General features: G+C 47.1%; 2 protein-coding genes across 9 annotated transcripts in view; both read right to left on the bottom strand.

Annotated features, from left to right (window-relative positions):
* PAPOLA (poly(A) polymerase alpha) overlaps positions 1-6,660 on the bottom strand; it is a 61,572-nt gene extending 54,912 nt beyond the window's left edge. For 4 of the 8 annotated variants that reach the window (XM_019462213.2, XM_019462218.2, XM_019462217.2 and 1 more), the window contains exon 1: positions 6,071-6,144. In XM_019462213.2, coding sequence (XP_019317758.1) covers positions 6,071-6,129 — 59 coding nt within the window. In that variant the 5' untranslated portion in view covers positions 6,130-6,144. Of the gene's footprint in view, positions 1-6,070; positions 6,148-6,477 lie in introns of those variants that run through there. The other 4 variants (XM_053889779.1, XM_053889781.1, XM_019462216.2 and 1 more) reach the window with 3 other exon arrangements.
* Positions 6,661-20,410: 13,750 nt separating this feature from the next.
* Positions 20,411-24,742, bottom strand: part of AK7 (adenylate kinase 7) — a 76,052-nt gene continuing 71,720 nt past the window's right edge. The window contains exons 19-20 of the mRNA XM_019461900.2: positions 21,796-21,954; positions 20,411-21,047 (exon numbers count right to left, since the gene is read on the bottom strand). Coding sequence (XP_019317445.2) covers positions 21,009-21,047; positions 21,796-21,954 — 198 coding nt within the window. The 3' untranslated portion in view covers positions 20,411-21,008. The remainder of the gene's footprint in view (positions 21,048-21,795; positions 21,955-24,742) is intronic.

Genomic DNA, 24,742 nt, shown 5'->3' with positions numbered 1-24,742 from the left:
CAATTGAGAATGTTATATAATTCTGAAGACCTACAACTCAAGGATTAAAAAGTAACACCTAGAAAGTCAGCTAAGCATCCCAATTCGGGCAAGTTAAGATCTCACAGTTCATGGGTTCGAGCCCTGTGTCAGGCTCTGGGCTGACAGCTCAGAGCCTTGAGCCTTCTTCAGATTCTGTGTCTCCTTCTCTCTCTCTGTCCCTCCCCTGCTCATGCTCTGTGTGTCTCAAAAATAAACAAACATAAAAAAAAATAAGTAACACTTTCCACAGAAGGCAGTCGTCACAAAATAGGAGCCTGTAGACTGGTAAAGCTGTACGTAGCTTTAAATAAATAACACTAAAAATACATACTAAGATCTTAGGTTCTGTAGTATATTATAGTTTATGTATAATACACAAATACAATAAATATATGTCGGCAGTAAAAAAAATTTGAGGTTCAAATATTCTACACGCAAGAAATATGATCTTGAAAATTAACTCTACTTAAGACATCTGAATAGATCCCAACTGAGCTGATCAAACAGTTTCTGAGGAGATGGTATAGTACCAGAATGAGAACAGAACACGGAACCCAAAGTTGAATTAAGCCCCAATTTACAATGTAAGCACCCTTAAGACCTTGGATAAGTAACTACTTCAAGCCTCAATTTATTTATAGGGAATTAATACCTCCTGTAACGTTGCTGTTTTGTGAATCATAAACTGAGAATGTGCAATTATTTAAAAGCTACCGAATAATCAGAACAATGAACATACAGAATAAAAAACACGCCTCCCACCCCATCAAAATGGGAAATAGCTAGGAATCCAAATGGCTTCATTCTGGCCAGAAGACTTTCACCTCTGGAGGTGGGAATGATCAGAGAATAGGAACCGATTTACTCAATTCCCACACCTTATCTCCTAACTTCCCCATCAAAAAGCATGAACTGAAAACAGGCCTAAGGTAAAATACCACATTTCAAAACCACAGTCAACATTTATTAGGCAGCAAGCAATTCATTAGAAAAATCTCTAAATCCTAAAATCTGAAACCCAAAATCTCTCCAAGTTAGAAGTTATCTTCCCTAGGGGTGCCTGGGTGGCTCAGCCGGTTAAGTGTCCAACTTCAGCTCAGGTCATAATCTCACGGTTCATGGGCTGGAACCCTGCATCGGGCTCTGTGCTGACAGCCTGGATCCTGGAGCCTGCTTCAGATTGTGTGTCTCCCTCTCTCTCTGCCCCACCCCCGCTCACACTCTCTCGGTCTCTCAAAAATAAACATTAAAAAAAAATTTTTTTTAAGTTATCTTCCCTAAAGGTTATCTATGCATTGTTTCCCAGGACAACAAAAAAGTCTTTAAACCACTGTGTGTCCATCCCTCCAGACTGCCCAAAAGCCACCCAGAGATGCTACAATGGCACCGCCATTGGAAACAGCAGACGGGAAGCTATTAGCTGTTGCTGTACAGCAGCAATTTGTAAGTTCTCAAACTTTTTGGTTACAGACTTCTTTTACAAGTCTTAAGATTTACTGAGGACCCCAAAGAACTTTTGCTTATATGGATTATGTCTGCCAATATTTACTGCACTGGAATTATAACTGGGATATGTTTTTTAATGTTTATGTATTTAAGTAGCAAGAAACCTATTACACATTAACATAATTGTTTAAAACTGTTCTCCAAAACAAAAAATTTAGTGAGACAATCCCACTATTTTATATTTTTGCAAGACTCTTTAATTCTGGCTCAATCAAAGACAGCTGGATTCGCCTATCTGCTTCTTCATTTAATCCCTTTGACAGGTTGTGCTGGTAACACACCTATGAAGAAAACCTGGCATCACACCATCCTCACTGGAGAAGAGTATTTTAACAGCTTTTTTAAATAATTGTGGATATTCTTCTTTGATACTACACCAAAACTCCACAAGTGGTAACTTATGAAAGATTACGGTATGAAAGCTCAAACTATTATCAATAAACCACCTGTACTCTGCTGTATTAAAATCCATGAGTCTAGGGGTGCCTGGCTGGCTCAGTCCGTGCAGTGTGCCACTCTTGATCTCAGGGTTGTGAGTTCGAGCGCTCTGTTGGGTGTAGAGATTACTTAAAAATAAAATCTTAACAAAAAAAAATCCATTGGTCTACCCAGTCCTTTGAATGAACTTTTTACCAATGTATAATTTTATTACAACAAAATTATGCAGATCTTCCAAACGTCGACACATTATTACACAAAATTAAAAAAACTATCGTTAATATCACCACCAATCTAGTCACAAACATTTTTTTTAATTTTGGGGAAACTGTCAAGCTCACGATGACACAAACAAGATTTCCAAAATTCTAGCTTTTGTCACAAAGTTCAAATTTATCATTTGGCCACCAAAGCTGTCAGTTGTTTTCCTTAAAGAGACAGGATCACTTCACGGTCAAGTTAAACGTCAAAACCCATGGTTCATCATCTGTTTTTTCAGATAAAAAAGCTCTGTGAGGAAAAACACTAGTGCAGTTCACAAATCAATCATACGTGTGCAACTTTTTAGTATACATGTGTACTTCCTCTGTTACCACGGCATATATGAGACATAAACTTGAGTCAAGATTAAAATGAACGTGTTTTACTGTTTCATCAAGAAATTTTGAAATGTACGTGTGTGATGAAGAAATATAAGAACTCCCAGTACAATATGGTGCCTCTCTCTGCCTTGATTCTTCCTAAGGCACGAACAACATTCCCCACTAGAGCTTTCGCACCGTCAATGCAAATGTCAATAGAGTAAGAGACATAACATTCCAGCACTATTATGAAAATAATTTGAATCTTATGTACTCCCTAAAAGGATCTCAGAGACACCCCTTCCCCCAGCTCCCACTGTGAGAATCGCTGGTACTACCATCCACCAGGCGGCCCCCGTTCTATCCATTAGAACTTCATGAAACTTTTGGACAGCCCCCAATAGGCGGGAGAAAAGCTATGGTCTCCCCCAAATCTTGTTAAATATCTCCTCCAGTAACTTCAACAACATTCTCTAAATGTTATATGAATGCTAGGCCACTGACAATGGTTACTCTCCTCAAAATCTTTTTATTGTAAGTGTGATAGCCAGAACTGAGCTCATGCAAATAATGATCCGCCCATCACAGGGTAGGGCAGAAATCAAAATATAGTTTCCAGAAGGGCATTATATTCTATTAATGCAATGGAAGAACCTTGCCAGGGTACATCTGCAACATCTAGAGACATTTTCGGTTGTCACTACTGGAGAGATGGGGGGTGGGGCTCCCGAAATCCAGCAGGTTGAAGCCGGGGATGCTGTTAAACACCTTACAACAGGGGCGCCTGGGTGGTTCAGTCAGTTGAGCGTCCCATTTCGGCTCAAGTCAAGATCTCATGGTTCGTCAGTTTGAGCCCCGCGAAGGGTTCTGTGCTGACAGCTCAGAGCCTGGAGCCTGCTTCGGATTCTTCGACTCCTTCTCTCTCTGCCCATCCCCCGCTTGTGGCTCTGTCTCTCAAAAATTTATTGTAAAAAAAAAAAGAAAAAAAAAAATTGGGGGGCGCCTGGGTGGTTCAGTCGGTTGAGCATCCGACTTCAGCTCAGGTCATGATCTCACAGTTCGTGATTTTGAGCCCCGTGTAGAGCTCTGTGCTGACAGCTCAGAGCCTGGGAGATCCTGTGTCTCCGTCTCCCTGCTCCTCCCACACTCACATTCTCTCTCTCTCTCTCTCTCTAAAATGAATAAAAAACATTTAAAAATAAATAAATGAATAAGCAAACAAACACCTTACAACACATAAGACAGACCCCTCCAAAGAATTATCTGGCCATAAATGTCAACAATACCTACCAGAGAAACACTGTACTGATGGATCCTAAGATTACCAAAATTTCTGGAAGCTTCATCACCATGGCTTTTTTTTTTTTTTAATTTATTTATTTGTTTTGAGAGAGAGAGAGTGAGCGAACAAGTGCACTCAAGCAGGGGAGGGGCAGAGAGAGAAGAATCCCAAGCAAGCTCTGCTCTGTCAGACCAGAGCCCTAACATCCAGGAACCATGAGATCATGACCTGAGCCGAAGTCGGACGCTTAACCGACTCAGCCACCCAGGTGCCCCATCACCATGACTCTTAAATTGGACCAGCCTTTCAAAATTACACATGCTATTACATATGCTTTTTAGACAAAACAGGAACACTTGTTCACAATGCTTTATAACGAACTTCAATACTCTTTGATTTAACCCATTCTGACAACTCACGTGAGGTCTATACACACTCCCACCCACCCAAATTTAACAGGACAGGCATCCCTAAACTGCAAGTGGAAATCAAACAAGATCTAGTCTGAAATCACAATTCATAGCTTCAAAGAAATGAAATGAAAGACAGTGTGACACCAGAACATGAAAAACAAAGAAAGCCAATCAATGTGGAAAAAGGCGTATTTAACTAAGCAGTCTGGTCTTCCTGTTGTTTACTTAAATGTATACTACGCTTATGGTTAAAAATGAAAGGGACAGCTAATGAAAAGCTGGCCATTACTGTTAACATTTCAAAAAACACACTGGAAAGCTAATTATCCATGTATGAATCTGCTGCCTTAACTCTGTCTTCCATTTTATACATTTGAACTTACTTCCAAAAAAATTTTTGCTCTGAGCTCTTTACAGAAAACGTACACCTCCCTTCCTCAAAGAATGCTGGGAAAAAGTAGGTGTAAAACTATTTTTATTTTCTAAAGAGAAAGACACAACTATGTTATTTCTAATTAAAACCTTTCAAGGCATACATTTCCTATCACTGACCAATTTGTAACACTGCCATGATTATCATAAAGTTGCTTTTCAAGCACAGCAATAAGACGTGAGCTAACACAAAGAAGTCACATGGCATCACCAAAAACATTTAATTGCTGAACTGGAAAATACCACAAAAATCAGTGCTCCTAGTGCCTCTTTCCACCATTTCATTAAAAGGATGAATGAATCAATTAACAGGGATCTTGCAGATTCCAAGATTTTAGGTCTGCATATTTAATTAAAACTAGCAAATATTCTCATTACAGAAATGTTGACAGGTCCTTTAAAAATGACAGGAGCGGGTGAGAAGGAGCATGAAATTCTTTTTAAAAATACTGTATAAAAAGCAATAGACGTCTTAAAGCCTGTGTCAAAGTTAGGGCCTCGGCTGTAAAGACACACACACGCACACAAGTACACAGACCTATAAACTTGTAAAACTGTAATCAGTGATATTTGCGAAAAAGAAATGGTCTTTACTTAAAAAATAAAGAAAGAAATAAACCTGTGGTGCTGTATTAGGTGTCTAGAAATCAGAAGACCTTTATTTTGCATTTAAGTAAAACTTCCAGTGTCAATTACATGGTTCATTGGGGGACCACAAAGAAGAAAATTCAGTCTAGTCTCAGAGGAGCACTCTTACACTTGAACCTTCATAAATGCAAGAAATGCAGTCTCACTATTTAGGCCTCGACACTGCTGCATATACGCAGAAAGGAAAAACAAACAAAACAAAACAACTGTAAGCTACTTCCGATCCCAACAATGAGCTCGCAAATTACATCTCATTCTTTGAAAGAGAAAGAAAATAGAAACTTTTTTAAAACGCCCGACAAGGGAAGCAAGGGAGAAGACGCAGCCCTAGAGAGACCAGAGAGGCGGGGATGGACCAGCTTTAAGTCCACAATGAGAAAAACGTAAAGCACCGCTAGAGACGGAGGGAGAAGGCAAGCAGAATGCATCCGACTGCCCTATCAAAACAAAACAGAGCAACACCCAACAAAACGCGCTGCGGAGGACACACACCCTGGCAAGTGCCCCTTCGCTGAGTGGGGGAAAGCCTGGGGGCGGGGGGGGGGGGGGGGGGGGGGGTCCAAACACGGAGCAAGGCTCGACGCTCGAAACTGCGCTTTGAGCTAGTGCTCGTGCAAGCTGGGACGTGGAAGTGGGTTAACTCTGGCGCACGATTTGGGCATCCTGGAAACGGGAGGAAGAGAGGGACGCGGCGGAGGCAGACCAGGAAGAGAGCATCGAAACGCGCCTGGGAGACGCCGAGAGCGAACCTGAACCCCGTGTGCCGACCCCGCGACCAGCAGGGCCTTCCTTCCCCGCCGCCAGGCATTGGCTTTTTTGTTTTGTTTTGTTTTCTCTTTTCCTTTTTTTCGGACGGGGCGGAGAAGCGGGCGCAGTAAGGTCCGGGTTCCCCCGGCCGTCCCGGAAGGGGAAGGCCCCCCGGCCCGACGGCCGCGGAGCCAGGAAGGGGTGGGGGGAAGCGGGAACCGAGCGCTAGGGGAAGTGCGGCGGCGAGCGGGTGAGGAAACAGGAAGAGCCCCGTTCCCGCCTGCCTCCCGCCCCCCTCCCCGGGCCGAGGGCCCGGCTCTCGCGCCACCCCCTCCCCCTCCCCCTCCCCCCCCCGACGCCCCCAAGGCCCCGCCGGCGTGCTAGAGAAAACAGAATACAAATCACTTACAACGGCATCGTCTCCTGCGCCGGCACCGCCCAGTCACTTCCCCCCCGCAACCGCCGCCGCTGCCGCCCTGGGCATGATCCACTGAGGCGGGAGGGAGGGGGGGGCCTGCCTCAGCCCTGGGTCCAACCCCACTCCCGCACCGCTCCCGCCGCTTTAAGCGCTTCTCCTCCTTCCCCTTCGTCCTAACATGGCGCCCGAGCGCTACCACAGCAACGTTCTAGAACTGCTGACGCCGCCACGCACGCCGTGCGCGCGCCTGCGCCGAGGCCGCCCGGCCCCGCGCAGCCTCACGGGAACTGTAGTTCGTGAGGCGGCCGGCGGTCCGGCAATTTCCGCCCCGGGGCCGCCGCGCTTCCGCGGCGAGGGTCGGGGGTCTGGTGGGAGCGGTGCGGGAGGCTCCGGGCCGCGGGCCGTTCCTCGAGCGAGGACGCCGGAGGGCACGACGCGGACGCGGGCCCGACGACTGAGGAAGGGCCCGAGCGCGAGGCGCCGCTTCCAGCGCATTGTGAGGTGCCGCCGTTCTCGCCGCCCGAGGTCGCGCTTGGCGGGGACCGAGGCGCCCACGGGTGTGCCGTGGGCCGCCCGAGCGCGCGGGGCTCGGGACCGGGCCGCTCGGGTCGGTGCCTTGGGTGGCCGCAAGTTGCTCGGCCTCTTCGTACTGTTCTGCCAAGCGGCAGTAAGATCTGCCCCCGAGGCTTGTGGCGATTGATTGCTGCGTGTGTTGGCGCCGGAGGGGTGCTTGGCTCGGGCTGCTGGTTGGGACACTCTCCTCCCCTACTAGACCGGGGTCCCCCTAGGCGAGCTTTTCGGCTCCTCTGGCCACTAGAGTGTGTGCACGCAGGCGCTCTAGAAGTCTTTGTGGAATGAATCCGTTTGCGGGGCAGGACTGTGATGACGGCGAGTTCTGGAGCACGAGCTCATCTTTACAAACAAGTGGTGCCCTGGAACTTACCGATAAAGCTGCTGCACTTACGTGGAAAGATCGCTGGCAGTAACCGTTGGGATTTGAGCAAGGACTGTGTTGTGCGGCCCTGATCTATCCCTGGGGGTGGGACCCGGGAGCGTACCCCACCCTCCTCCCCCGGAGCAACGGTTGAAAGAAAAGTGCCTGAAGCCGATCTGATACTCCTTCCCTCTTCGAATTAGAATGCTATCGAAAGTGTCCCGCGGAAGGCTTATGGAGGGTCGGGAAGGAAATAAATACGGGGAAGATGAAGTTCTAAATTATTTAAGTAGATTAGTAATGGATTCGTGGAGCCTGGGGAAATTTGGCAAAGGACTTCCCTGTTTTCACAGGACATCTGTCTAGCAGGAGGAACCATCTAGGACTAAAGGCTCAATGGGAGAAGTCCAGGACCTAAACCTGCAATCTCCGACACTATAGTCATTTGTCACCTGTGACTTTTGAGCCCTGGGAATGAGGCTAGTTCATTTAAGATGTTCTGTAAGTGCAAAATACAGATTTCAGGGGTCTTACTGGGAACAAAATAATGAGATACCTGATACTTATATTCATTACATACTGAAATAGTACTTTGGATATATAAAAAAAAAAATCGTTTAAAATGAATTTCATCTGTTTGTTTTTAAAATGTGGCTACCAGGACATTTTAAATTCTATACGTGGCCCTCATTTCTATTGAACAGGGCTGATGGGGAGACGGACTTGAACTTGATTCTCAATTCTACTTACTCCCTTACCCTCTTGTCATCAAGGTGGTTTGGGTTGAGGGCCCAGTAGCACACCCGTCCTTTAAAGCTTGAAAATTTGAGATCCATGGGCGCCTGGGTGGCTCAGTCGGTTAACCATCCGACCTTGACTTTGGCTCAGGTCATGATCTCACACTTGGTGAGTTCGAGCCCCGCATCAGGCTCTGTTGCTGACAACTCGGAGCCTGGAGCCTGCTTCGGATTCTGTGACTCCCTCTCTCTCTGTCCCTCCCCCCCCCCTCTCAAAATAAATAAGTAAACTTTTAAGAAAAAAGGTTAGGGGCACCTGGGTGGCTCAGTCAGTTAAGCATCCAACTCTTGGTTTCAGCTCAGGTCATGATCTCCTGGTTCACGAGTTCTAGCCCCGCGTCGGGCTCTGTGCTGACAGTGCAGAGCATGCTTGGGATTCTTTGTGTGTTCCTCTCTCCGCCCCTCCCCTGCTCACTCTCTCTCTCTCTCAAGATAAGTTTTTTTAAAAAAAGGTAAAGAAGGGACTGATTTCAGAGAGATTCAGGAGATGTAGTTAATCCTGAATGTGAAAGGTGAGGGAGGGGAAGACACATGATTTCAGAGGTTCTAGGGAAGGTGGGAGAAACAGGAGGATGATTGGGAGACTGCACAAGGTCACGAGAGTACTTTGGTAGGAGTTTTTTGAAACGCCGGTGGGACCTTTAGAAATGTCTACCAGGAGATGGAAAACACGTCTCAGGAGCTGAGGAGAGAAGCCAGGGCTGGAGATAAAGATTTTCAACTCTGAAAGCAAGAATTGGATCTTGGAGTTCTGTTTCAGCTCAGCATGTTAGGAAGCGCCCTACACACACCCAGCAACTACAGTCTAATCCACCCGAAAGTTCACACGTGTGTGATGAGCTAGGTGCTCCCGTATCCCCAGTGTTTAGGACCCACTTAAGGACGTAACTTGAGCCAAGCAGAGGGGACAGTCGGATGGAACCAGTCTCCAGTGTGCTGGTGGAGGCAGTAACCCTGCTGTTCGTCTTTGCCTTGTCCTCCGAGCCCTGCCCGGTCCTCCAGCTGCCACCCCGTGGCTGCGGCCCTCGCCCTACCACAGTGCCTGTTTCCACTGGCTACTCAGATGGGGGAAGACGTCTTCTGGTTCTCCTAGGTCCACAGTACTTTCCAGTTTAAGAAATGCACAGAAATGGGAGGGGGGAACGCCTAGGTGGCTCATGGGGTTAAGCGGCCGGCTCTTGATTTCACCCCAGATCATGATCTCACGGTTCATGAGTTCGAGCCCCGCATCGGGTGCAGAGCTTGCTTGGGATTCTCTCTCTCGCCCCCTCTCTCTGCCCTCCTGCATTCTCTCTCTCGCGCGCGCACTCTGTCTCATAATAATAAATAAATAAGGAAACCTAAAAAAAAAAATGCACAAAAAATGTTTTTGAGAGCAGAGCCTCTTGACCTGTTGAAACTAGCTAGATTTTTTTTTCAGTATCATTTAGGAGGTGGCAATTGGAGATGCTATGTTGATATGGAGGTTTTTTTATCCCATTAACAAACTACAATGATTCATTTGGCTACTAATGGTGCATAAGTTTTAAATTTTTTTAACCAAGATAAACCAGATTTATGAGTCACTAAAGTAAAAGTAGTAACATAAACACTTTCATCTAATGAGTATTGTACACTTGAGCTGTATTTTGTTTAAATTCTTTTTAAAATTTCCTGTAGGTGTTAATTAGTTTATGTATTATTTATTTATTTATTTATTTACATTTATTCATTTTTTTTTTTTTAATTTTTTTTTCAACGTTTTTTATTTATTTTTGGGACAGAGAGAGACAGAGCATGAACGGGGGAGGGGCAGAGAGAGAGGGAGACACAGAATCGGAAACAGGCTCCAGGCTCCGAGCCATCAGCCCAGAGCCCGACGCGGGGCTCGAACTCACAGACCGCGAGATCGTGACCTGGCTGAAGTCGGACGCTTAACCGACTGCGCCACCCAGGCGCCCCACATTTATTCATTTTTGAGAGACAGAGAGAGAGCACAAGCAGGGGAGGGGCAGAGAGACGGAGACACGGAATCCAAAGAAGCAGGCTCCAGGCTCCGAGCTGTCAGCACAGAGTCCAATGCAGGGCTCAAACTCACAAACTGCAAGATCACGGCCTGAGCCGAAGTCGGACGCTTAACCGACTGAGCCACCCAGACACCCCCTAGTTTATGTGTTTTCTACATGTCTCTTTATTTTTAGAGAGAGAGAGAGAGCGCGAGAGCGCGTGCCCTCCCAAGTGAGCGGGGGAGGGGCAGAGAGGGGGGAGACAGAGTCCCAAGTAGGCTCCCCGCTCTCAGCGCAGAGCCCGAAATGGGGCTCGAACCCACAAATCCTGAGATCATGACCTGAGCTGAAAGCAGGAGTGGGTCACCCAGGTGCCCCCATTAGTTTATGTTTTAGAGACCATGTCCCCCACCATTTGCATGAAAGGAAGAACCACAGTAGCATGTTGATTATAACTGGCCCCAGACCTGTGCCTCCTGGAGTCCCTGCCTTTGGTCAGCAGCACGATGGTCTTCCACACTGAAGCAGAATCGCCAACCCGTCATCAACTCCTATCCATCGAATCCATCAGAAACCACCCCCTGCTCCGTCCCCTCCGCCACTGTCTCGTCTGGCTTGGACGATTGTGGCAGCGCTTTCCTTCCGGTCCTTCTCCAGACAGCAGCTGGGCTTTGAAAGCATAACTCAGCTTTTATGACGCTCCCACAGGAAACCCAGTTTAATGGCTTCCCATTGCTCTTAGAATAAAACCAAACTTGACTTACAAAGTCAAGGGGCGCCTGGATGGCCCAGGCGGTTAAGCATCTGACTCTTGATTTCAGATCGAGTCATGATGTTCTGGTTCGTGGGCTCCATGCTGACAGTGCTGAGCCTGCTTGAGATTCTCTCTCCTCTTTCGGCCTCTCCCCCCCCCCCTCCCTCCCTCCCTCCCCCCCTCTCAAATAAAATTTAAAAAAACAAAACAAAATGGAAAGTCAAGCCAAAGTGGTTTACAAGGCCTTTCGTGATCTGGCTCTTAATTTTTAATTTTTCCCTCTAACCTCATCTCAGGCCCCACCCCTTTCCTCACTGTGCCTCAACCCTACCGGCCTCTATTCTTTCCTTAAACATGCTCAGCGCCTTGCTGCCTCGGAGCCTCCGTGCTTGACCCTCTGCACTGCCGTCCCGGCCCTTCCCACAGCTGGCTTGTGCTCAGCCTGTCAAAGCCCAGTGTCACTGCCTCCTGGACGCCTTCCTGGACCACCTCGTCTAAACTGCTTCCTTGCATTATCATCCTTCTTGCATAACTGGCACTTCCTTGCTAATTTCTTTATTTTTTTTTTAATGTTTATTTATTTTTGAGACAGAGGGAGACAGAGTGCGAGTGGGGGAGGGGCAGAGAGAGAGGGAGACACAGAATCCGAAGCAGGCTCCAGGCTCTGAGATCTCAGCACAGAGCGCGATGCGGGGCTCGAACCCACGAACCCTGAGATCGTGACCTGAGCCTAAGTCGGACGCTTAACCAACTGAGCCACCCAGGCGCCCCATCTAATTTCTTTATTATTATGTATTCTGTCATTGTCACTAAAATCTAAGCTCCATGAAGATAGCAGCCCTGACTGTGTTGTTCAAACTACCCTAAGCCCAAAGCATTAAAACAGTGCCTGGTGAATATTGGTACTTAAGAATCAGATTCTTTCTGGGGGCACCTGGGTGGCTCAGTCGGTTAAGCATCTGTCTTTGGCTCAGGTCATGATCTCACAGTTCGTGAGTTCAAGCCCCACGATCAGGCTCTCTGCTGTCAGCATGGAGCCTGCTTCGGATCCCCTGTCTCCCTCTCTCTGCCTCTCCCCTGCTCGCTCTCTTGATCTCATGGTTCATGGGTTCAAGCCCTGCATCGGGCTCTGTGCTGACAGCTCAGAGCCTGGGGCCTGCTTCAGGTTCTGTGTCTCCTTCTCTCTCTGCCCCTCCCCCACTCACACTCTGCCTCTCTCTCTCTCTCTCAAAAATAAATATTAAAAAAAAATGTTTTTAAATATAAAAGACTAAATTCCTTACTGGGAATTCAAATAGTATTTTTTTTTTCCTGAAGGGGCTGTAAGGAATTCTATGACAATGAAGAGGTCTGCATTTTAAGGAGTTGTTTCGTTTTGTTTTTAGCTTTTAAGGACACATGCTATACTTCACTTTAAAAAAAAAATTTTTTTAACATTTATTTATTTTTGAGAGACAGCATGAGTGGGTGGGGGAGAAGCAGAGAGAGAGGGGGACACAGAATCTGAAGCAGGCTCCAGGTTCTGAGCTGTCAGCACAGAGCCCAACACGGGGTTTGAACTCACAAACCGTGAGATCATGACATGAGCTGAAGTTAGATGCTTAACCAACTGAGCCACCCAGGCCCCCACTTCAGTATTTTTTCAAGGTAGAGCACTGGTTCCTTTTTAAAAGATTATTAAATTCCGATTATATGGTAATCTGTACCAGTATGAAGCCTTTTATGCTTTCCCTCTCTGTAAGACTCCCTATTGACCCGTATGAATTTTTTTTAAGTTTATTTATTTTGAGAGAGAGACAGAGCACCAGTGGGGGAGGGGCAGAGAGAGAGAGAGAGAGAGAGAGAGAGGGAATCCCAAGCAGGCTCTGCACTGTCAGCACGGAGCCTTGACACAAGGCTCGATCTCGCGAAACGTGAGATCACGAACCCGAGCCGAAATCAAGACTCCGATGCTCAACCGACTGAGCCACCCAGACGCCCCAAGCTGTATGAATTTTTATCCTGTGTACGCTCCCATATAACTATCACTTAAATCAAGATACAGAAAATGTTCCGTGCCCCGGCAGACTCCCTCCCAGCGAATAACCCTCTATCATTACCACCACCGTTGCCAGATAACCACTATTTTAACCTCTATCGCCATGGACCAGTTATATTTATTTTTCAGCTTCCCACATAGGGAATCACAGAGTCTTCCCCCTCGTTTATAACTTCTTTCATGCGACATTATGTCTGTGACATTATGTCTGGCGGCATTGGGGTGGAATCCCCCTGCGGTTTGCATTTGTCTTTCTCTGATGAGTCATGAGTAATGGCTTTGAGCACTTGTTAATATGCTAATTGTCCATTCACATATCCTCTTGATGAAGTGGTTTCTCAAGTCACCTGCCTGTTTTTATTTTATTCTTAATTTGAATTAAAATTAATTTAATTAGAGTGAGAGAGACCGACAGTGAGCAGGGGAGGGGCAGAGAGAGAGAAGGAGGGAGAGATCCCAAGCAGGCTCCGCACTGCCAGTGTGGAGCCCGAGGCAGGGCTCGAACTCACGAACAGCGAGATCGTGACCTGAGCTGAAACCAAGACTTGGTGGCTTAACCAGCTGAGCCACCCATGCGCCCCTCTTCTTTTTTTTAAACTGGATTGTCAATAAATAAGTACACTGGGCTGTCAGTTTTATTGACTTGTAAGGAATTTTTAACATATTCTGAGTACAAGTCCTCTGGCCTATATCTTCAGTGCGTATCGATGTATATCCATTGCAAGTATCTTCCTAATTCTGAAGCGTGACTTTTTACTCTTTTTTTTAATTTTTTTTTTTACATTTTTATTTATTTTTGAGAGACAGAGAGAGACAGAGCACAAGTAGGGGAGGGGCAGAAAGAATGAGAATCCGAAACAGGCTCCAGGCTCTGAGCTGTCAGCACAGAGCCCGATGTGGGGCTCAAACTCACAAACTGTGAGATCCTGACCTGAGCCGAAGTCGGATGTTTAACCAACTGAGCCACCCAGGCACCCCCTTTTTACTCTTTTAATATTTCCTTGAGAAATCTTCACCCACCCCTGGGTTATGAAGAACTCCTCTCATGTTTTATTCTATTGTAGAAGCTTTATTGCTTTGACTTTCCTGTTTAGGTCCACAAGGCATCCTAAAATAATGTTACATATAGTGTGAGTTAGAGGTCAAGGGTTTGGGTTTTTTTGGGTTTGGGAGGGGTTTTTTGGTTGATTTTTTAAACGTATGACCCTCTAAAACGACCTGCCCCATTTATAGGAAAGACCATATTTTCTGTTCCATTGATCTTAATTACTGTAGTTTTATAATAAGCCTTGATACCTGGAGAGTGAAGTCCTTCAGGTTCCTTGTCATTCTTTAAGCCTGCTCTGGGGGCACCTGGGTGGCTCAGCGGGTTAAGCAGGTAAGCACCCGACTCTTGATTTTGGCCCCTGTCATGTTGGGGTCCGTGCTGACAGTATGCAGCCTGCTTGGGATTCTCTCTCCCTCTCCCTCTCTCTCTGCCCCTCCCCCACTCACAGGTGTGTGCACTTGTTCTTGCTCTCTCTCAAAAAAAAAAAAGGGGGGGGGTAGTAGCTCAATCGGTTGAGCGTCCGACTTCGGCTCAGGTCAAGATCTTGCAGTCTGTGAGTTTGAGCCCCGCGTTGGGCTCTGTGCTGACAGCTCGAAGCCTGGAGCCTGCTTCGGATTCTGTGTCCCCCTCTCTCTCTGCCCCTCCCCCACTCATGCTCAGCCTCTCTCTGTCTCAGAAATAAATAAACATTAAAAAAAAATTTAAAAAAAAAAGACTGCTCTGATGATTCCGGGTCCCTTGTGTTACCAAATACTTTTCAGAATCAGATGATCAATTCCCATGAAACAAACAAACAAAAAAAACCACTGGGAATTTGATTAGGATTGCATTGACTCTCTGTATCATTACTGGGGAAAGAATTGGAATATTAACAATATTGAGCTTCACAAGCCATTGACATAGTTTATCCCTCCATTTATTTCATTTTTAAATACTATCAGCAGTGTTTTATAATTTTCAGTGTAGAGGTTTGACACATCTTCTTTAGATTGTACCTGGGCATTTTATTGTAAATGGCACCAGCTCTTTTAAGTAATATGGAAATATGTCTATCCAAACTATAGGTGTATATGTCTATCCAAATTACAGCTATAGAGAGAGGATGCTTAGTGACGAGCTGGCCTGCTCAGATTTTAGGGAAAATTGCCTTCAGAGACTTTAATTATAAAGTGACAGAAAAGTGAAAAGTCACCTTAGAGCGCCTCCCAACCTTAGACCTGAAAGGATGAATATATTAATATCTCTGAAGTGCGAATGTGTCAAGGAGAATCACAGAGGTAAAAATTCACCGCCCATCCAAAAGTCCTGGCAAGTGCACCTGGTCGGGAAGAACCAGAGCACGTGACAGGTCTGGCGGGGGTGGACAGACCACACTAGCTGAGGCCAATGCCTCGTCCTGGTTTTGCGTTCACCAAGCAGTTGTGACCGTCTGGCTACTCAGAAAATCTGCTTCCAGGAAGAGAATGCCTTGGCAGAATGGGTGTGAGCACCTTCCCACCCAACAACTATGGTGTCCTGCCGTGGGGCGCCTGGGTGGCTCAGTCAGTTAAGTGTCTGACTTTGGCTCAGGTCGTGATCTCCCAGTTCATGAGTTCGAGCCCCGTGCCGGGCTCTGTGCTGACAGCTCAGAGCCCGGAGCCTGCTTCGGATTCTGTGTCTCCTCCTCTCTCTGCCCTTCCCCTGCTCATGCTCTGTCTCTCAATAATAAAAAAACGTTAAAAAAAATTTTTTTTTAAAAGAAAACAACAACTATGGTGTCCTGTTGTAAGTAAGTCGGTACCCTGACCTCTCTTGTCTCCTAGGAGACTTAAGGTAAGTCAGCGTCTCAGGGTCCTACCTATCCTGAGGGCGTGGCTGAGGGCTGGACTCCATGGTGAATTCACCAAAATCGGTGCCATTAGTGAAGCCTCGTAGTGACCCCCAGAGTTACTTGAGTAAACCCATCACAGCCGTATGGAAATGTATATTATGGACTTCCGCAAAGGACTGGAGACTGGAATCGGTTATATATAAAAAAATCACAATAGCTGTAACAAAATTTCAGCTGCAAAGCTTTCATTCACTCATATTTATTACACGTCTACCATGAAGCTATGTACTTTCTTCATCTCTGAAGACCCAGGAAAAAACCGAAACCCCCACCTCTGCGGAGCTTACATTTTAGTGGGGGAGAGAGACGAGAAACAGAACGTCAACATAAGCAGAGAACGAGAACGGAGTGGGGCGCCGTGGACAAGACGGGCCGAGGAGGCCCCTCCAGGGACCTATTGGATCCAAGCCAAGGACAAAGTGACAGTGAGCCACAGGGAGACGTGTGGGCCGAGGATTCCAGGCGACGGCCCCACAGCAGACCGTACTTGGCAGTGAAGAGTGAAGTGAGGGGGCAGTGAGGGCACGAGGGGTCAGGCTGTGTCGGGCCTCCTAGGCAAGGTCGGGACTTCGCCTCCCCCCCGCCCGATGTGGGATTGCCAGGCCCCGGAGGGCTCGGAGCAGATGGGACTTCTGTTTGAACAGGATCCCCCTGCCGGTACGTGGAGAGCAGTCACAGGAAGTAGCAGCCCGGTCATGGGTGACAGCAGCCAGCCAGGTGGGAGATGGAGGTGTCTGGGGCAGGGCATGTGGGTGTCTGGGGCAGGAGGGGTGAGGAGCAGGGGACTTGGAACATGTGGCGGAAGCCGGGCCCATAGGATGCGCTGGTGAACTGACTGTAGATAAGAGTTGCAGGTGACACCAGGCTTTGGAAGGATGGAATTGGGGGTCCCTGAGATGGTGGGCAGGGGGCGGGGAGCAGTGGTGGGGAGGAGGGGGCAGAGCGATAGGAATTGGACTGGCCCTGCTTTAGACACTCGGGTGGAAGGAAGAGGGGGTTTCAGGGAGGAAATGATAAGATGCTCGCAGAGGTCAAGTAAGATGAGGACCCAGATCTGGCCAAGGGATTTAGAAATGTGGAGGTCACTGTAACCTTGACCTAAAGGGGAGCAGGATCTTGGGACCCTGGCTGGAGGGGGACACCAAAGTCTAGGAAGGCTTTTGCATTTTAATCAGCTTCTGTCCTGTGTGGGGTTTTTTAATGCTTATTTATTTATTAGAGAGAGAGCGCGCGTGTATGCACATGAGTGGGGGAGGGGCAGAGAGAGAGAGGGAGAGGGAGAATCCCAAGCGGGCTCCACGCTGTCGGCGCAGAGCCCAACGTGGGGTTCGAACCCACAGACAGTACCCCTGTCCTGTTTTGTTTGGAAGCGTGGGAGCTAGTACGTTAAGTTCAAAGCTAAGAGTGATGATCCAGAAAGGAGGGGAGAGTCAGGCTGTGGGAGAGAAGAGACCACCCTAGGAACAGAATCTGATGACGTGAGCAGGGATGCACCCAGGGAGTCAGGAGTTGGTCTCGGATGGGAGCACAGAAGCGAAACAGCCAGTTTGCAGTAGGGAGAAGAGAACAGCCCTTTTGATTGCTTGGGTTTTCTCAGCGAACTAAGAAGCGAGGTCCCGAAATGTAACCATCGTGGGAAGGCACGAAAAGGTGACTAGGATTAAGGCTCTAGGATTAAGGTAACTGTCACGAGGGCTCACGACTTGCAACTTGAAGTATAAGGGTCAAAAATAGTGCAGTGAAGCAAAAGAAAAATGTAGGTAAATTGGATGTCATCAAAATGGCGAGCTTTTTTGGCACGAAAGGGCACCATCAAGAGAGTGAAAACACCAGCCACGGGGGCACCTGGGTGGCTCAGTCGGTTGAGCATCCGACTTCAGCTCAGGTCATGATCTCACAGTCTGAGTTCGAGCCCCGCGTCGGGCTCTGTGCTGACAGCTCAGAGCCTGGAGCCTGCTTCAGATTCTGGGTCTCCCTCTGCCCCTCCCCTGCTCATGCTCTGTCTCTCTCTGTCTCAAAAATAAATAAAAACATTAAAAAAAAAAATTAAAAAAAAAAAAAAGAAAGAAAACACCAGCCACAGAATAGGGGAAATATTTGCAAATCCTCTATCTGATAAGGGTCTTACATCCAGAATATAGAGAGGACTCTTACAATTCAATGGCAAAAAGACAGTCAACCCAAGTACGAAGGGAGCAAGCCCCCCACCAAAACTGACAACGGTTGTTCAGGCAAGAACTTGTACACAAATGTTCACAGCAGCACTATTCACAATTACCTGAAAGGTGGAGACAACCCAAATTGTCCATCAGCGAATGAACGATTAGACCGGTGGCGTGTCCGTACGTGGGAATAGTATTCAGCCACAAAAAGGAACCCGTGCCACGACGTGAGCTTCGAACACATGCCAGTGAGAGAAGACACAAAAGGCCACACGCCGTAGGATTCCGTTTACATAAAATATCCAGAAGAAACCAATCCAGAGAGACAGAAAGTGGATTGGTGGCCGCCAGGAGCTGGGTTGAAGGGCTAGTACAGGGTACAGGAGTTCCGTTTGGGGCGATGGAAAGGTTCTGAGGCCGGGTAGTGGTGACGAGTATCCAACATCGGCTGGAACAGACTAACCCCATCTGGGGCAAATGTGCCCTGACGACAGCTCGGTGACCCGAAGCTTTCACGAGCACAGCCCTCCCCTCACATTCTCTCCTTTTGTTCAACCACACCCTTAAATGCACCCTCGGGGCGTAACCGTTCTTGATCTGTCCCCAAAATCGGACTATTACACACACTTATTTTTAACCATTCTCCCACTGGGTGGACTCCCAGCCCCTAGGGCTATACAGGCGGGCGGCCCAGCGACAGCGAAGCTTCTCGTACTCCCGCTTTTATGTAATTTGGCCTTAATAAAAGTACCTGGGGAATCGTCTGTTGGGAAATTGCCCTCGACAGGCCCCCTGGGAAAAGAACCATCGGGGAGAGGAAGAAGGTTCCGCGAGGAAATCGAGGAAATCGTGCGGCCCTACATTTAGCCCTTGCCGCCCCCTATAAAGACTCCTCTACCCAGAGGAAGGATAGCCTCATACATTTCCCAGCCAAGGAAGGAACAAATGGATTTGAAAGCCCCACTCCGGTAACTAAGGAGCGTATCTATGGGCACAAGTTACCCCAACCCCTAGGCCCACTTGGCCCCCCGGAGGCATTCCAGATGATGACTGAACCTAGGGCTAAAGTACAGAATGGTTCATTCGTTCCTAGGTGCATTGTCTCTCTGAGAATGTGTAAGGCGTGGGTTCCTAAGGCCCTCTTGGCCCCCTCCTGGCACCTCGGACCGAGGCAAACAGTTGTTCCTCAAACCACAAACGGTTCAGGGAAACAACTAAGAGGTCATGTCCCTGTAACTGTTCCGCCTGAGGGGTTGAGAGATAGATGACCTTTCATGAAAGCAGCAGAGCAAATGCTTCATAGATGATAAACGTAGATACATCATGAAAATAATGTCAGAAATTAATCAATCAGCCACGGGCAGGAGGGAACGTTGTGAAAGAATAACCATGTTATTCCTTAAAGGGTGATTACACGTAGGAACATTTTTAGAATCAGGTAATGCCAGAAAACATAGATGACGCTACAAGGAAATTGCGAACAAACATAATGCCACGTTTGCCACAATAAAGCGGCCAGTTCCACGCACTGCTGTGGTCTGTGTCCGTTTTTATTTTTGTTTTTTTTTTTTTTTTTCACTTTTTTGCCGACGCCCGTTCATCCTTGGGGAGCCCCTGGACCTGCTGGAGCTGGAGTCTGGCAAGTCCCCTTAATAAGCCATTTCTTATCAAGCTCGATTTGTCAGCCTTTTTCTTCCGTCTTACTGCCCCTTTGGGCTTCGGAGGTCGTTTTGCACACACCTCCCTTTCATGGAACAGACATAGTGAATGTGCTTAGTGCCACTGAACTGTATGCTTTAAAGTTTATTTATTTATCTTTGAGAGGGGTGGGGAGAGGCAGAGGGAGAGAATCCCAACAGGCGCCACACTCTCAGCGCAAAGCCTGAGGACGGGGCTTGATCTCACGACCGAGAAATCCCGACCCAAGCCGAAATCAAGAGTCGGGAGGCTTAACCAACTGAGCCACTCAGGCGCCCCCGAATTGTACACTTTTAAGTGGTCACGATGGTATATTTTATGTTGTATTTTACCTCAATAAAAAAAAAGTGCAGTTATATTCAGACTACATTATATATGTAGATCTATTTCAGTTTCTTTCTTTTCAGAGAGAGTGAGAGAGAGAGAGAGAGGGAGAGAATGAGCGGGGGAGGAGCACAGAGAGAAGGGGGGACAGAAGATCTGAAGAGGGCTCTGTGTTGACAGCATGGAACCAAATGCAGGAAGGACTCAAACCACGAACCGTGAGATCATGACCTGAGCCGAAGTCAGATGCTCAACCGACTGAGCCACCCAGGCGCCCCCAGGTTACGTTATTTAAAGAGACGAAATATACTCCATTAAAATAAACCTAGTTGATTAGTTTAATTTTCTCATTCCGTGTCATTCTGGAAATTACAGGGCTTTTCAAGCTGGAAAAGACCATAGGGCTTGATTGCCTATGCCTGCATTGTGAAGTTTGTTGAACATACTCGGCGGCTTATAATTACCACAAATATTAGGATTATTCATTCTGTTACGGGAATTTTTCTACCAAGAGGCTTATCATTCTCTCTCTGACTCATTGCCTGGGAAACTGACCCCGAACTCAGAAATTAACCCAGTGGAAACCAATCACATCTGACAAAGTGTGAGTCAACAAAGCATACCGTACATCCAAGTGTGCAGAATACCTTGACTATGAATACAATATAAAATCAGTATTTGTCCCATGAGCTATGCAGACTTTATCATTTACCTTTCAAATAAAGTTCTTTAATGATGTCACTCGTTGCCATACAGCTTTTTATAATGCTTCTACGTAATAAAGTATTTGCTTGTGGGGAAGACAAGGAACTTTCCAAAAACTGGAAACGCATTTTTTTTAAAGCAAATTTTTCAAATTACAATGTTAAACTCTAACTCCATAAAGGTATATCATACGCGATCTGTAAAGTTTCACTGTATTTCAGGATTGTTCTTGAAGAGATACTCTGCCTATAATTGAAAGAAAGAAAAAAAGACAAGTCAACAATTTGGAAGACATTGCTACTAATGATTACAATTTAAAAATAAAAGTACAAAGGGGCGCCCGGGTGGCTCAGTCGGTTAAGCATCGACTTCGGCTCAGGTCATGATTCACGGTTCGTGAGTTCGAGCCCCGCATCGGGCTCTGTGCTGACAGCTCAGAGCTCAGAGCCTGGAGCCTGCTTCGGATTCTGTGTCTCCCTCTCTCTCTGCCCTTCCCCTGCTCGCACTCCGTTTCTCTCTCTCTCTCTCTCTCTCTCTCTCTCTCTCAAAAATAAATAAAACATAAAAATAATAATAAAATAAATAAAAATAAAAGTACCTAAATCTTTACTCTCAAATGAGTGATAAAATCTTACTATAGGGGCTCCTGGGTGGCTCAGTCAGTTAAGTGTCTGACTCTTGGTTTTAGCTCAGATCATGATCTCACAGTTTGTGAGATCAAGCTCCATGTCGGGCTCTGTGCTGACAGTGAGGGGTCTGCTTGGGATTCTCTCCCCATCCCCTCTCTGTCCCCCCCCTTGCTCTCTCTCGCTTTCTCAAAAATAAATAAAGAAAAGGGCGCCTGGGTGGTTTAGTCAATTAAGTGTCCGACTTTGGCTCAGGTCATGATCTCACAGTTTGTGGGTTCGAGCCCCAAACCGGGCTCCGTGCTGACATTTAAAAAAATAAAAAAATAATAAACATTTTTAAAAAGCTTATAAAAAAAATCTCTTACCAGAAAATCAACAGGATCATCCGGTCGGACCTTACAACATTCATTCAGACCCTGCATAAGTGTTGGCATCACGTGGGTCATTAAATAGTTTCTCAGGGGAATCGACTGGGCCTCTAATAATTCTCTTTCTTCTCTTTTGACTTCCTCTAGTCGTTTATTCTACAAACAGAACATTGGGGGGTTGGGGTAAACAGAAAGGGGAGAGCATTTCCACCCAACTCGTCCTGGAGTACTTTACAACACGATAGATGTTGCTGTAAGTGTTCACCACGTTATCATAAAGATGGCATTTGAAACAGCAGAGAAAAGATGTAACTGGTGTTACCACAACCGCTTAGTAATCCAGAAAATAATAAACCGGATCCTTAAGCCACTTCTTAGATCAAGGTAATTCCTAGATGCCTAGATAAGCGTGGGAGGGTAGGAAGGAAGGGACGAAGGAAAGAATCACAGGAGTGCTAATAGGTCTAGAAGGTACTCGTCTGGTGGACGCCCGTTATTCCTCGCTCACCATACCGTTCCCCCCTCTCTTGGGAATAGTAATTCCAGGTTTCCTTTGAGAAACGTCCCGTCTTAGCCTGGTGGTTTCAGTGGGACTTAAGCCCATCAGTCCAGCCCGCCTCCTGGTTATGAGCCTTAATTAAGGATAAACACATCAGCAATGTGGAAGGCAGAGCAGAGACAAGGACCCCAGGTCCCTGGTGACATCATCTGAGCAGCTCTATCAAGCCTTGCCTGAAGCCAGCCCTACCCCTGGACTTTTCTGTTAGGTAAACCCGTACGTTTTTTTATTTCTTTTTTTTCCATAAGTTTTTTTTTGTTTTTTTTGTTTTTTTTTTAGTTTCTAAGCCATTTTCAGTTTGCTTTTCTGTCACTTGCAAGATAAAGAGTCCTAACTGATATTATTTGTTCAAAAAGAGTCTTTCCCAGCAAGACAGCAAATCCAGAAACCAACACGGGAAAAAGATTGATGGATTTGACTACATGCAAACATAAAACTTCCTTATGTCCAGAAGAAACACCATACAGGCTGTCAAAAGATAAATGATGAGCAAAACTATTTGCAACGTAGCATAAAAAGCTAGGCTATCACGGGGGGAGCCTGGGGGGCTCAGTCAGTTAAGTGTCCAACTCTTGATTTCGGCTCAGGTCACGATCTCACAGTCAGTGGGATCGAGCCTCGAGTCAGGCTCTGTGCTGACAGCGTGGAGCCTGCTTGGGCGTCTCTGTCTCCTCCTCTCTGCCCTTCCCTGGCTCACGCATGCACACTCACATATACACACGCATCTCTCTCAAAACAAATAAACCTAAAAAAAAAAAAAAAAAAAAAAAGGTAGGCTATCGTGAGATGCATGGAATTTGCCAGGCATTGGCCGTGTTCTTCTACATAAACGGACTCTTTCGTCACCCCCGCGGCTGTATGAAGCCGGCACTGTCCTCACCCCCGTCTTACAGATGGAGACACTGAGGCACAGAGTGGCTTGTGCAGAGTCACATACGTACCAGGAGAAGGAGCGGAACCTGGGCTCTCGCAGCACACAGCTCGGGACACACACCGTTGTCTCCCGAGGCCGTTCCTGCTCCCATCACACTGCCTTCTCGCCGGCTGTCGTTGCAAAACACTCAGAAAGGGACACACAGCCCCAACGTGGGCAGAGAAGACACGCGACTTATGAGAGACCGATGCCAGCTGCCTCGGAAAAGCTGGTAAAGCTCTGATCACAGAAATGGACGTGAGAGCCGGGAGCCGGGGGCTTTGTTTATCAGATTGATACTTTGGGAGCAAAATTGAGAAAGCAGAGCTGGAAGAGGTGTAGGAAAGCAGGCTGGTAGACAACGTGTGCCCTGCTTTTACCCTTGCTGGAAGGTAGTTTAGAAGTATCAACAATTGGACCTGGTATAGTCTCGCCTACCAAAATTCGGGCGTTCAAGCTGAGGAGATAATCAGGCACCCAAGCACGTGTCCATAAGGACATCCTTCCTCCCGCTGCCCCTTCCTTCCACAAATATTTGTTGAGTGTCTGCTATGGAAATAGAGTAGCGAACAACATAGACCAAAATCCTCGTCCTCACGTAATTTAAATTCTACGCAGGGAGAAGACCATAAACCAGATAAATGTGTAAAATATATAGTCCATTAGAATACGTGCAAAGAAGGAAGTTAAAAGGTATAAAAGGGAAGGGGGGGGAGCGCCTGTCTGGTTCAGTCCGTGGAGCGTGAGACTCTTGATCTCGGGGTTGTGAGTTCGAGCCCCACATTGGGTGCAGAGGTTACTGAAAAAGAAAGTCTTTAAAAGCAAAAGTGTAAGAGAGGATATGACATGTGTGGGGAGTGGCAGGGTTGAAATTTTATTTTATTTTGTTTTGTTTTTAATGTGTATTTATTTTTGAGAGAGAGAGAGAGAGAGCACAAGTGGGGGAGAGGCAGAGAGAGAGAGGGAGACGCAGGGTTGAAATTTTATTTTATTTTGTTTTTTTTTAACGTGTATTTATTTTTGAAAGAGAGAGAGCGAGCGCACAAGTGGGGGACGGGCAGAGGGAGAGGGAGACACAGAATCCCAAGCAGGTTCCGGGCTCCGAGCCGTCGGCACAGAGCCCGACCACGCGGGGCTCGAACTCACGGACCGTGAGATCACGAGCCGAGCGGAAGTCGGACGCTTAACCGACTGAGCCGCCCAGGCGCCCCAGGGGGTTGACACTTCAGCTATGGTGCCCAGGAAAGTCCTCAGGGGAAAGATGACTTTCAGGAAAGACTCCAAGCAAGTGAGGAGGTTATTGACTCGGATGATGCGTTGTTTGTTGTTTTAATATTTATTTATTTGGGGGAGAGCGCAAGTGGGGAGGGGCAGAGAGAGGGGGGCAGAGGCCCCGAAGCAGGCCCTGCGTGGACAGGCTGGCAGCGGCAAGCCGGTGTCGGGGCTCGAACTCCCGAACCTCAAGCTGAAGT

Source organism: Panthera pardus, unplaced genomic scaffold (assembly GCF_024362965.1).
Source record: "Panthera pardus isolate Hobbes unplaced genomic scaffold, ASM2436296v1 HiC_scaffold_24, whole genome shotgun sequence".
NCBI lineage: Eukaryota > Metazoa > Chordata > Mammalia > Carnivora > Felidae > Panthera > Panthera pardus.
This window is presented reverse-complemented; position numbering and strand designations above follow the sequence as displayed.